The sequence below is a fragment of the Protopterus annectens genome, chromosome 7.part0, assembly GCF_019279795.1.
Source record: "Protopterus annectens isolate FY-2018-M chromosome 7.part0, PAN1.0, whole genome shotgun sequence".
In the NCBI taxonomy this organism is placed as follows: Eukaryota; Metazoa; Chordata; order Ceratodontiformes; family Protopteridae; genus Protopterus; species Protopterus annectens.
Window position 1 is genome coordinate 737,356,027 of NC_056739.1, and position 14,801 is coordinate 737,370,827.

A 14,801-nucleotide genomic window follows, 5' to 3' on the forward strand; every position below is an offset into this window, starting at 1 on the left:
ATATTTTTTGAAGGAGAATATTTCAGGCAACACAAAGGGGTGGCTATGGGGGCGTCATGTGCCCCCATTTTTGCAAACCTTGTGTTATTGGACTGGGAACATAATGTTGTGTTTAAAAGTGTTTTTTTTCAATATATGAAATTATATGTTAGCTTCTTGGATGATATCTTTATTTTGTGGAAAGGTCCGAAGATTAAGGTTCAAGAAATGATTAAGTATTTCAATGATAGTACAGAATTTTTAAAATTTACCTATGAATATAAAGAGAATGGTACAAACTATTTAGATGTAAATATTCAAAAGGAAAGTGGGTCATTTAAATCTAAGGTTTATAGAAAACCACATTTTAGTAACTCATACCTACATTATTTGAGTAATCACCCAACAAAACAAAAAAATAGTATTTTGAAAGGCCAGCTCATTAGGGTAGCAAGAATGACATCTAATGAGGAAGATATTGATGAAGAACTGGCAATAGGAGCTAGATTATTTAAGGAAAGAGAGTATCCCACTAAAAACATTAATGACTGTGTTAAATTTGTAAGGGATGAATGGGGAAAGAAATATAAGCCCCTATTAGGGAACCCACAGAATATGGGTGAAGATACAAACAAAGGACCAGAAGATAATAAGGATTTTGAAAAATCTATGGTCATTCCTTTTGGAAATAAAACATATGAGGTGGAGAAAATTATGAATGACAATTGGGTTATGTTGAGAAATAATTTGAAGCTATGGACTGTAGTGGGTAATAAACCAAATTTTGTTTACAAAGTTGGACCTACTCTGAAAAAATGTTTTGAAAGTGAATTTAAGAATAAAAATAAGAACAAGTATGGCACTTCAAAATGTGGGCGGTGCTCCCAGTGTCAATATATTTACACCAGGGAGAGTATTACAGTAAACAATATTTTAAGGACAGAAATAAAGTTTGAAAAGGGTAATTGTCAAACTATAGGTGTGATTTATTTGGCGCTGTGTAAAACCTGCCCTAGTTTCTATGTCGGTAAGACAGAAAGACATTTAAAGGACAGGGTTTATGAGCACACTTACCAAATACTTAATAAAAATCTAAATAATGCTTTGTGTAAACATTCCACAAACTGCTCTGGTTTTTTAGGTTTTGAATTTGCCATCTTAGAGAAGGTTTTAAAGAACCCCAGAGGGGGTAGTTTTAGAAGTTACATAGAAGAGAGAGAGCTAAGATGGCAAATTATGTTGCAAGCAAGTCAAGTCCCTGGGCTGAATGAAGTTATTTCTATTAAGCCCTTGTTATATAAAAAAGTGGAGTTAATGAAATAATGTTACATAGAAAAATGTACATATACATATATATATATAAATTGTCTAAGATATATTTATCTGTTTTTTATAGTTATATTGTTTTTAGAACTTTATATTTTGAATGTATTTTGAATGTATTTTTATGAATTTTATTAATGTTAATAGGATGAGTCACCAGGTCTTAATGATGTAATTTACTATTTAAGGGGAAGTTTTGGAGGGAAAAAGTTAGATTCTGATAAAATCCCTGCTTAAGAGGGAAGAAAGCACTCAAACAACTGGTTTTAAGGATTCTACAATAAAGGAAACATACTTAGAATTCATATGCAGTAACAGTGCTTTTTTTCGAGTGATTTTAATCTGAAAAGGGTCTGATGAAATCATCACTGTATGCTAATTAACAAATTAAAATCAAATAAATACATACCCCTTTAGCCAGCAAGATTGCTTTATTTTTTTTCTATGCTAATTAACAAATTAAAATAAAATAAATGTATAACCCTTTTAGCCAGTAAGATTGCTTCTTTATTTTTTTCCTTCTACCCTTTAGCCAGTAAGATTGTTTTTTTTTATTCTGTTACACTTGTTATACATGTTTTTATATTGTGTTTACCAATGTCATTGTGGCTAGGGGTGCTTTTGAAGAGGATCCGCAGTGGAGCTAGTTAACAAATTACTCAGCCCAAAGTTTTCAAAGCTTAACCTCTCTGCTAGCAGGGAGCTATGTGTTGTCATTCCCATCTCCACAGAAACAAGTTACTCTAAGGATTAACTCCTTTTCCTCTGGAAATGGACTTAGAATGCACTCGTAGGTAGTTTTGTCTCCTTGTTTTCTTTCCCAGCTGATGAAACTAGGGAGAATGGCTCTTGTACTTCCTTGGCTATACAGTCTCTAGCCCTGTAGCACATTGCTTGCTGTTTGAACAGTGATCAGAAGTGTTGTGAAGGAGAACTCTTCCTCTGCATCAGCAGGCTGACATAGTAGCATGGTGGACCTATCCAGGAGCTGGACTTCATGAATTTTTGAAGTGTCTAACAGATGCGATGAGTATTTTAATGGTTTTAGGTGTAACCATTTGCATTTTAGAAAGAAAGAGTATTTTTGCGTTGTATCATGGAATCATTTGCAGAATATTGATGTGGCAAAGTACAAAAAGCACTGAAAGCCATTGTCTTGCAGAACTGTGGTTTTACTCCATATATTTATGCATTAACTAGTGAAAACATTGCTGTATGAATTGTTTTTATACACTCAATATGTTGTGTTTTGCTGAACTGTCACCTTTCCTGTGTTGAAAAAACAAATCTTTTTAAGAGATGTAACTGCTGGATTTCAAAAAATCTCTCGCTTTCTGTGTGTGTGTGTGTGTGTGTGTGTGTGTGTGTGTGTGTGTGTGTGTGTGTGTGTATGTATAGATATATATAGATACACACACACACACACGTATACTCATACTCACTTGTGTATACGTATATGTTTTTTAAGTGGCTTCTGCTAACATTTATTTTTTTCTTCCTCTAATAGTGCTGAATTCCTTTTCTCAAGAGGAAGTATCTGTCCGGGATATTCGGATTTTGCCAAACTTCAACACCAGTTATCTTCCCATGATGCCAGATGGTTCTGTGTTACTGGTGGATAATGTATGGTAGGAAAGTCTTGTGGCTTTTTTACTGTTTCTAATGCAATTTTAATCATTTTTGACATTGATGTGTTATCAACAATCATCAAGGATTACATTAGCAGTGGTGAAGAGGGACAGCTAAGAGCCAAACTCTCCACTGATCATCTCAAATGGCTGTAAGTTGTAGTGCTGAAAAATGCTAAGGGAGACTTGTTAGAGAGAGCTCTTACACCTACAAGGAGTGCATTTGAGTGTTACGTGAGGGGGAAAAACAAGAGCAGACAATCGTACATTTACGCAGGGTGAGCACTGTTGTGAGTGGGGTAAGATGAACAGCACTTAAGAGCTTCATACAGTCACTACCCTGTGTCAGAGTTTGGGGCATTAGCTATTCTGTTGGTTGCTCTACATCCAAGGCAACCAGCTGCTGGTAGGAGAATGAATGCAGCAGTCAGTGTGAGAAACAAGGTGGAGGAAGACTGAAAACCAGAACCCCTTCTGAAAATCTAAAAGAACTGTTTGTATGGGATGTGTTGTATTCCCACAGTTAACAAAACCTACTGTTCTGAAGGCAAAGTCTGAAACTGTGCTCAAAATGTTTGTGTGCAAAGAATTCAACAACTCCTCAAAAGCATAATATTTTCAACACCAAGTAATGTTGTTTTCAGTAAGGCAAGCGTGGCTGTACCCTAATACCATGTTTTTTAACTTCTGTGACTCTAAGGTCACATGGTGTCAGGAAAGAGAAACTACTTGATGTGATAATGAAACTGAGAATTGCTTTTTCCTGAGGTTCTGTGACCTGGGAGTCTGGATGAGGACATAGTTACCATCTGACTAATCTGTGCCCGCCCCCCAGTTTTTTTTTTTCTTCATTTAAAATATCAGAATTCTGACTACTTTACAACAACCGTTGGTGCCAAAGGATACTTCTCAGTGTTACTGCATGCTAAAATTGGCACTCAAAAACATTTCTTTTACCTTCATTACTTCCTTTTGTATTTCTTTATTTTCTTTCTTCTTAAATGATCTGAAAAATAAGCTTCCTTTCTCCCTCCTTGTGCTTTGTTTAATCTTTGTGATAACACATTTATTTCCTTCTTAATATTATATTTATTTTGTATCTAACATCCAGATATGTAATACTATCCAAATTATATTCATGCGTAAACTTAAGAAACCATACAGTATTATTGATGTATTCAAGAAAAGCATCTAGGATGACAAATTCCCCCTTCCAAATAATAAAAATACCATCCAAATATCGTGTGTATGCTTTAATGTACTTACTGTATTCACTAGTAAATAAAAAATGTTCCTCCCAATATGCCACAATATAATTGGCATATATAGGGGCACATGCAGCCCCCATAGCAACTCCAGTACACTGCCTAAAATAATGTCCTTCATATTGGGAGGAACATTTTTTATTTACTAGTGAATACAGTAAGTACATTAAAGCATACACACGATATTTGGATGCTATTTTTATTATTTGGGAGGGGGAATTTGTCATCCTAGATGCTTTTCTTGAATACATCAATAATACTGTATGGTTTCTTAAGTTTACGCATGAATATAATTCGGATAGTATTAGATATCTGGATGTTAGATTAACCATTGATAGGGCACATGGTAAGATCAAATCTAACATTTACAGGAAACCTACTTTTTCGAACTTATACCTCCAGTACAACAGCTGGCATCCCAACCATCAGAAAAGGGCCATTGTTAAAGGCCAAATGGTTAGAGCAGCCAGGATGGTCAGCGATGAAAAAGAATTTGTGGATGAATTAAATTTTATGATTTCCTTATTTTTCAACAGAGTTTATCCTAAAAACCTATGTCTGGAACTGTTCAATGAGGTTAAAAATAAAAGGGATAGTGGCTTTTACAAGTCTATCCTTAATTCTGACAGTGGCATCATATCTAGTGCACATTTATTAGGGAATACATCAATAATGTTTATTTTGACCTATAATGGGGATTCTGATAGGATTACACTGATGGTTGGTAAGAATTGGAGCATTTTACAATTGGACAAAAATGTTGGACCTAAATTTGATAATATACCTAGATTTATTTATAGGAAAGATTTATCATTTAAAGACATCTTTGAAAGATGCCCCTTTTCTAAAGGTGTTTCCACCAGTAGGGTTCATGGTAATTTTAAATGTGGAAGGTGTTCCGTATGTTCCCATATTTTACTGACAGGTTGTAAGTTAGTGGTTAACGGTTACCATATTTCCACCATGGGACATTTTGATTGTTATACCAAGAATGTTGTCTATCTTGCTAAATGCCAAGATTGTATGGCCTTTTATGTGGGTAAAACGTGCAGGCCTTTTAGAGAAAGGATTAGGGAACATCTTTTAGATATTAAACATCTTAAGCCTACCAATGCTTTAGCTAGACACATTGTTGGTCACACTGGACACATTTTCAAATTTTGTGTCCTACAACAGATTATCTGTGACCAACAGGGTAGGATTTTAGATGTACATTTGGACTTAAGTGAATTAAAATGGCAAATGAGATTGAATGCACAAAATTATCCTGGTCTTAATGACTATTGCACTATTAAACCCGTGCTCAAGCTCAAACATATCACGGGTAAGGGATAAAACACATATGTATATATAATTAGTCAATGTATTTGGTGTTGTATATTTATTATTTACTTTGTAATATAAATATATGTTTTTGTAGGGATTTTTTATTCTTTACTGCTCACATTATGGTTAGTATATGCTATTTTAACATGTTTGTATTGGGATTATCATATAGTAACTATTTAAACAGTTAATGGATTGTTGTCCAATATTTTAATTAATTAACTAAATTGTCATGTGGCAAGTTTTTCATATAAGGAGTGGTTTTATGCAGACTATAGTATTCTGAAGAAGTCTGTGTGTAGGACAAAACCTAGGTAAATCGTTGTGGTTGGTGTTTGTTTGCAATAAATTCTTTTTTCGGCTAGGACCTCGTTCTTCTTTGTTTTTTGTTGGTTGTTATCTGGTTCCTGGTTGTTGCAGGGAATAATATCCAGAGGGTGCAAAAGCCCACTATCTGTACATCCAAAAACCCAAAAAAGACTCCTGGATGTTCCACCCAATCACAGGGAAGCAGCAGTCTTAGAAATTCAAAAATTGCTAGACAAAAGAGTCATCCAAAAAGTCCCTCCAGACCAAATAGGATCTGGGTTTTACTCGTGCTCTATAGACATCCAGGACACATATTAGCACACAAAATTAGACATACTCTCTAGGAGGTTCCTGCACTTCATCTGGGAGACAGTAATTTCCAGTTCAGAGCACTGCCCTTTGGACTCACCCCCCCCCCCCCAGGGTGTTCACCAAATGCATGGCAGTGGTTACGGCTCATCTCACAATGCAAATGATTTTGAGTTTTTCCATATCTCAAAAACTGGCTCATCACCACTACCACCAGGTGTCAGTTAGAATGGGCAGGAGATTACACTCTGCATCTCTGTGCATTTCTAGGCATCACAGTAAATTATGAAAAATCAAATTTACAACCTTCTCAACAATTAGAATTCATCAGAGCTTGCTTAAACACCATTACAGAAATTGCTTCACTTCCAGTAGAAAGACTACAAAGGATCTGATCCCAGATCATAGAAATTATCCAAAACAGAAGGGTTCCAGCCAGATTAGTCCTACAAGCACTAGGCTCGATGCCAGCCTCAGTCATTCTTGTTCCTCTAGCAAGATATCACATGCAAGTCTGACAATGGTTACTTGCCTCCCAGTGGTCTTTCATACATCAACCAATGTCTCACCTAATCATAATTATCAATTGCTGCAAAAAGGATCTCTCGTGGTGGCTCCATTCCAACCAGATTATCTTGGGATGACCAGTCATTATTCCACAACCCCAAGCCACTGTGTGACCATGGATGCTTCCCAGATGGGGGGGGGGGGGCATTATCTGGGAAAGACAGTCCAAAGCACGTGGTCCCAACTGAGGCTGGTGATGAGGGCAGTGCTGGCAGCATTGCAAGCATTCCAGGATGCCCTTTCTCTAGGAACAGTAGCAATTCAAATGGACAACATGTCGGTAGTTTGGTATATCTTCAAACAAGGGGAAACAAAATTTTACCCATTATGTCGAGAAGCCCATAGAGTTTGGCAATGGGCGATTTCTTCCAACCACTTTCTCACAGCAATGCACATTCCAGGGGGCTGCAGTGTGATAGCGGACAAACTGAGCAGAACCATTCTCATGCCTCACGAGTGGTCTCTCAATCCTGTGGTGACGAAAGAGATTTTTCATCACTGGGGCCAACCTTGCTGCAATCTTTTTGCATCCCCCCCTAAACAAGTCCAGCAGTTACTTTGCCCTAATCCTCTTTCTGGGGGAGTCACCTAGAGACGCTCTTCTCCACAATTGGCCCTCCAGTCTCCTCTATGCCTTTCCCCCAACTCACGTGATATCCCAGTTTCTAAAGAAAGCCAAGAGTTTGAATAACTTAATCCTCATTGCCCCCTTTTGGCCTTGACAGGTTTGGTTTCCCTTCCTTTGGCCTCATCTTCTTCAGGAACCATGGATACTGGACCCAGCTCCTGACTGCTGTCCCATCTGAAAGGCATGGTTCAGCCAAACCTCCGTCATCTCAAGTTCACAGCATGGCCTCTCCAATTCCCATGATTGCCAGGCATGCATCCCTTTCCTCTCCTGTCCGTCAAATAATTGCAGCACATCAGAAACCCTCAACTAGGAAACTCTATCAAAGTAAATGGAAAAAATGTGCAAATTGGGCCCTTATGAACAGGCTTGATCCTTGTACGACACCTGTTCATTAAGTCTTGGATTTTTTTAGTGAACCTCTATCAATCGGGTTCTTCTACCTCAACAATTAAAGTTCATCTAGCGTCAGTTTCGATCTTCCATATAGGGTTTGACGGGTCATCCCTTATGTCGTACAAACTTTGTAAAGCCTTTTTAAAGGGAGTTCTAATGTTAAGACATCCATTTAAAGAATCCATTCTCCCTTGGGATCTAACACCTTGTTCTTCACTCCCTTACTTTGTCTCCCTTTGAACCATCAGCTTCTTGTGACTTAAAGTTTCTGACATGGAAAACTTTATTTTTAGTGGCTGTAACATATGCAAGAAGTGTATCTGAACATCAGGCTCTGTCCTCCAAACCACCTTATATAATGTTTCATGAGGACAGGGTTTCCCTTGGGACTTATCCATCCTTTTTACCAAAAGTAGTCTCAGAATCTAATATCAATCAGACACTTCAACTTCCAGTCTTTTTCCCTAATTTTTCCAACAAAAGGGAGTGCTCCCTCTATTTGTTAGACATTCACAGACAGTTATGTTTTTATCTTCACAGAACAAAGGACTTCTGAAAATCTGATCAATTGTTTCCTTTTCTTCCCTTTCTTTAGGCTGTCCAGTTTCAAAGGTTACCTTGGTGAAGTGGCTCAGACTGCATTACATTTATTTGTCAGTCGAATAGGCTCCATCGTTGTCACCCTGTCAAAGACTATTCAGCTAAATCTGTGGCAACTTCTGCAGTTTTTCATACCAGAGCCTTTCTACATGACATTTGTGCAGCAGCTGCTTGGGCTTCTCCTTATACCTTTATCACTCATTACAAACTGGATCAGGTCTCCAGGGGTCAGGCATCATTTGATTCAATGGTGCTCAGGAATATTCTTCCGTGAGACCTCCCAAGGTTTAGCTAGCTGGGAATTCTGTCCCAGAGTCAAGGATTATGTAAAGATTGACAACATCAGATAAAGAAGTTATATCTTACCATAACGTTCCGTTTGTGTTGTCAGTCTTCACTAATCCTTGACATTCCCTCCCTCCTTCCCCCAGCCTGAGACTCTTAGTGGATCGAATTGTTACAGGACTGGTTTCTTGTTTCAGACACATATCTGGTCTTCTCTTCTTATATTCTGTTTGTCTGCCACTAATTTAAGCAAACTCGATCTGAGGTAATTTTGAAAGGAGCATTATGGGTAAAAGCCTGGCTCGAGCGTTTGGGAGGTGCAAGCTGAAATCAACGTCAGGGTCCTTTCTGAGGCTCAGAACTAAGCCCACAGTCAAGGATTAGTGAAGATCGACAACGACATAACTTATTTTTTATGTGGCTGGGGGGGGGGGGTCTGTTCCACAGCAGCAGTATCCTCTGAGAGATATACCTCTGTCTCCAAACCATTCTATTAATGGTTTAGATCCCTAAACTGAGTATTCCTAATGCCATTTGACTTGCTGATGTGCAGTAAATCCATCACTAATGGGCTGGAGGGTGGCTTGTATGCTAGACATAGGTCACCTCTCAGCAGTCTGTAAGACGCGAGTTTAGTGACAGGGATTTGAGGCAGTCCGTGTAGGATATTTTGTTTAGGCCTTGTATCCTTTTAGTAAGGTATCTCTGTAGGCTTTCCAGTTGTGTGTCTGGACAGATGCATGCCAAAGGGGGCATTATATTCAATGCCTAGCCTAATGAAGGCTGAGTAAAGGGGGGCAGTAACATCCCAAGGTCTAGAAACCATCCATTTGCTTATAGGATCAGAGGAAGTTACTAGGCTATTGCCCCTGAGGCCCTTACAAGCCTAGCCAAGAATTTAGCCATGTTCCAAGAAGTAAGCACCCGATGCCTCTGTCCAACAGGGACACAGGTGGAATCCCAGGGGTGTAGTTTATGTTCCCCATCCAGTTTGCGCTTACAGGGGTTAATGAAGTACTCTGCTTGACATGGACAGGAAGTCTGTCCCACAGAAGCTAAGCTAAATTATTACCATTCACATTGTCATTTAATAATATAGTATTTTCAGCAGCATGACTGTTACTTTTAGTCTGTTCAGCATTTTGACACATTTCATTCTTTTCCTCCTCCTCTTGCTAAATTTCTAACTCCTGTGAACTGTGACAGGCAAACCAAAATTGCCCTTTTGTATTGCACTTTCTGCACACCATTCTTAGTTGAATCCTCATGCTGTGCAAATTGTGTACATTCTTGTTAATCATTCCCTCACAAAAAAAATGTTTTGGATTGTCCCCAGTACTTCACATTTATTCCCATTAATAACCAATATACTAAGTAAATGTATCAGTTTCCCATGCTTTACAAAGAAACCCACTCTTCCCACCCATTGTTTTGTACCTTCGTATCATCAAACTTTTTCAAACATCATTTTGACAGTTGTCAATGAAATACTTTGACTTCATATTCCAGTACATCCATAATTCCGAATTGCACCTTTTCTGCTGTATATTTAGTCCTATGCATGCACTGTGCCTTTTAATCACAACTGTTCAAAACCTTTTCAGCAAGTAAAAGACTTAAATGTCCACATCACAAAAGGGCAGAGAGGTTATCATCCTGTCCCATATAACATGTTGGCTGTCCATTTTTCCATTCATATGAGCAATTGAATGCAAAGGAAGCAGAACTACCACTAAGGAAGTAATTACATCAGTGGCTATGGCTAAAGTTATCCAAAGCAGCTTGCATATTCAAGTCAATAAGCAAGTATAACTGCTGTGACTGATTAAAATAACAGAAGCAGCCAGGCAATTCCTGTGACCACAGTTAAATAAGAAAGTACAGCTTTCTGGGCACAGAAAAATATCTGTAACAGCAAGGTCAGTTGAAAAAAAAAAGCATGTACCATAAATGACTGGTGGACGGGTGAAAACTTTGTTGTGAAGAGAAAGACCCTGATGGATCAACTGCAGGTTAAGTAGTGCACTGCTAGTAAAATCACAGCTGTTCCAGATAACATTACCACAGTTATAAGTTTAACAGCATTAATGGCCATTTGAAAAATGGCTAGTGATAGCACTATTTACTCAAACAGCAGATGGGAAAATATTGCATCCTGTTTTAGATTGCTGTCAAATAGTAGCTTGTTGGAGCACTTTAAAGGTTGCAAGACCGAACTGCATGAGAGAAAACAGTGCACAGCTGAGCAGCTCCTTGTCCTTTGGTCTTTCCATAGCCACCAAAATATTTTAAAAATGTCTCGTTCTGGTATTCACATATTTAAAGATTTAAGGGATTCATATATACACTTGTCTGGATGATTGTCTTATCTGGGTACCTCCAACAAAGGGTGTTTTAGAGGTCTGTAGACTACACTATGCTTTATTTTACCAATCTGGGACTCTCCTGAGTCTTTCAAAATCCAGCCTATTCCTGAAGAAGTCAAGAACTTTCCTGCTGCCACTGTAACAGACGAGGGTCAGTTGTACCCATTGAAAGACCAAGCACTTCCTTTTAAAGTAGATCTGAGAGAGAAATCACACATGTTATCTAGGGCCCAGTTCAGGGTATCTGGCCACATGTCTTCCTCCATCCTGATGGTTCCTCTGTGTAGACTGTATATATGAAAAATTCATTGGTATCTTAGGAATGTATGGAATAGCACGACCACTCTCTGCATTAAGTGATTCCTCTGATGCCCTCCATCAGGAAATAATTGTCTTGGTGAGCTCAGCTCATGGACTGCAACCAGGGCATGGTCCTTGTAGTCCTACAGGGGACACACGTCTATAGCATGGATGCCTTGGGTTTTGCCTGAGGGATGCATTTGGCACAGTTGAAAGTCAAAGAACATGGAGCAAGTCCATGTTTTACAAGAAAATCAGCCTAAAGGAGATGATCCCTTTGATCTTAACCTTAAGAGTGTCCAGATCAGTATTGCTGCTAGGAGCCATAGGGATGATCATGGATAATGCCACAGTGTTGTAGTACATAAACAAATTGGGTAGGGGAAACTTCACAGTTACCAGCTGTTCAGATTGGCACTGATGGTGTTGAAAATCACTTTCCGGTGGGGCTTTTTATACAGGCATCCCAATACACATTGGCAGATAAATCTAAGTGACCTACCTGGTAGTTTCTGTCAAAAGTTTGCATTTCACTTATCTTTTTAAGGAAGATCTCTTCCAAAAAATGCCTTTCATAGCCATAATATACTCTGTCCTCATTGATTACTCTGCAGGATGTTCTGGTTCCTTGCTGACATGCTAACGTCACATTAGGGTCATCTGAGCCCATTATATATTCAGTGAGAGGGAGAAATGAGTACAGTGAGTGGATTTTCAGATTGGGCCAATTTTGCTTCTTTTTTTTGTGTAATTTTCAATTTTAGGGTTGGTCATACATTGTTGGTTAATCTGGTATTCAAACCACCGTGCATTCGATGTCCCTTTTATTTGAAAACAAAGTTGAAGGCTGCTTTTGTTTCACTGTCACACAAGCACATCGTGTACAGTACAAAGTCCATGCCTCTTAATCCTCTCTAATTTTGCCTAATATCATGGAAAACTATTTTTCGTCTCTCCATGATTTTTGCAGCATGCCCCTGATTTTGCTTCATATTTTCACCCTGTCCATCTCTCTCAACTTTCTGATTTAAAAGCCCGCATTTGCACTTTTTTCCCCCCTTTTCTTGTAAATAGTTTAGTCCAGATACAGATTCTTAGTTTTAGCACTTGAATTTGCTTATTCGTGCTCAGCACTTGTTCAGAACTTGTTGTAAGCACTAAATAACCTACTAATTGCTACAGCACTCAACCTTCCTCGTTACCTAAAGGAAAACAGTTTTGGTACTTACTTTCCTCACTTGCTTAGAGAAAAACAGCTCTTGTACTCACTTTCCTCACTTATCTAGAGGAAAATAGTTTTTTATTCAGGCATGTCCAAGGGTCAGCTCCCAGTGTTCTCTCCTGTATATCTAATGAATTTGGGCATCTTGGGGCAATGTAGAAATTGCCTCATGTACACGGACAACCCTCTCCTCCTACCACCCAACACTACAACCTGTGAGAGATGCACTTATCTAGCCAAACTGGAGGTAAAGCTCTCTCCAATCAAGACTGAACTTGACAGTCAAGAGGAGAAGGTAAACACTTGCACCACACCACACTCATCACATAGTCTCACTAAATCTACACCACCAAAATCTACACATAGTAACACAAAAACATTTGCGGAGGCTCTCAATAATAATCTTTCTAAGCAACAGAGACCTCCAAAGCAGAAACACAAGCAACCTCCATCCCCCAACACAACCCAAAGGACACAAAGCCCGCAGACTCAGTGTGCCACTGAACCACAGCCAATAAGGCAAAACAATGTACCCAACACACTAGTCATAGATGACTCTATAGTCAGGCACACTGATATCCCACTCACCAGGCTAAACAAGGAGAAGGTTACTGTCAGCTGCCTGTCGGGTGCCAGGATCCGCCACATAACCCACGCACTCAGGTCACTCCACAACAAGTACAAATATGACTCTGTCATTGTCCATGTTGGTGTGAACGACCTGAGACATACCGCCCTGGACTATGTGAAAAGAGACATGGAAGGGCTCTCTGATCTTGTAGCCCAGGCAGGTATGACCCAGAAAGATGCCGCAGTGCAAGGACAAAATGATTGACTTCAATTGGCTAAGCTTCTGGTGCCATTCTAAAGGGATCCAGTATCTGTCTGCCTGGGATGATATGGTTGACAGACCACGATGCATTGCCAGAGATGGCCTGCACCTGTCACCCCTGGGATTCCGGATACTGGCTAAGGTCTTGCCGCCCCTATAGTGCCTTTTTTAGGCAAGGTTCAAATGACAAATTCACCACCGTAACAGGAACAGGCAAGCAAAAACTGAGGGTGATGCTACTCAATGCTAGAAGTCTAAATCTCAAAATGCACTCACTCAAGGCACTCCTTAAAATGGAGAACATCGATATCAGTGCAGTGACTGAGACATGGTTCAAGGCTCCAGAGAGCACCTCTGCACTACCAGGCTATAACTCATACCACACATTTTGGCCATGTAACCTGGACCAGAACACCAAAGGCAGAGGTATGTCCATATTCATTAAGGATATCCACACCTCTAGGCTAGTTGCTCAGCATAATGCAACCGAGGTTATCCAAGTGCAACTAACTCTGGGCAAAACTGCAATCCAAATTGTAGCTTGCTACAGATCACCCACCATGCCCCAGGATTCCCACTCCTCTTTTCTTGATGTACTGGAAAATATTAGGGTTCAACCAAACACCCTAACCCTAATAATGGGCGATTTCAACTACCCCACCATTCACTGGGAAAACTACTCCTGTACCAACTCCTTCGCTCAACGCTTTCTGGAATTCATAAACTCCAATGCCCTGGATCAATTTATCCACACCCCACCAGGGGCAACAGTATCCTAGATCTAGTCATTACCAACATGAGTGACCAGTGTTCCACACCTGAAGTCAACACCTCATTGGTCCGATCTGACCATAAGTTAATTACTCTAGATATCCACATCCTGCCCCCACCTCCCATTAAGGAAACCATGGTAAAAAATTTCTCCAAAGCCAACTTCATGCTTCTTAAGACAGAAGTGGTGAACTTCATGACACCCATGTAGATGGACAATACAGTTACGACTACTGAATCCTACACAATTGCACTTTATAAGCACTTACATGAGTGCATGGATCGTGCTATCCCAAACAGAACCAAGATGCTATCCTCCAAAAATAGGAAGCCAATCTGGTGGTCCCCTGCCATAAACAAACTGTACAACAGAAGGAAGAAACTGTTGTAAAAGAGAGTAAAATCCCATGAGTGGAGGAGCTCCCTTGTCAGCCTCAGTTAGAAGCTGCGATCCCTGATAAAATCCTCCAAAGCTAGTTACGAAAACAAAATCGCCACTGAGTCTAAAGTTAACCACAAAGCATTCTATAGCTATGAAAAGAATCTCAATGGCAACACTCAGATCTGCTCAGAGTTACAGCACAATGGCACTAAATATACAGACCCAACTGATATTGCCAACATCCTGGCAGTTAGGTTCAGTGCTAACTTTACCCCCCTCTCACCCCCTAAAGAGCCCATCTCTATACTGGAAG

General features: G+C 39.5%; 2 protein-coding genes across 3 annotated transcripts in view; both read left to right on the forward strand.

The window, feature by feature from the left end:
• LAMTOR4 (late endosomal/lysosomal adaptor, MAPK and MTOR activator 4) overlaps positions 1–14,801 on the forward strand; it is a 1,302,749-nt gene that overhangs the window by 952,039 nt on the left and 335,909 nt on the right. The window lies entirely within an intron of this gene.
• Positions 1–14,801, forward strand: part of TRAPPC14 (trafficking protein particle complex subunit 14) — a 634,036-nt gene that overhangs the window by 382,969 nt on the left and 236,266 nt on the right. Inside the window, exon 5 of the mRNA XM_044077266.1 lies at positions 2,810–2,930. Coding sequence (XP_043933201.1) covers positions 2,810–2,930 — 121 coding nt within the window. The remainder of the gene's footprint in view (positions 1–2,809; positions 2,931–14,801) is intronic.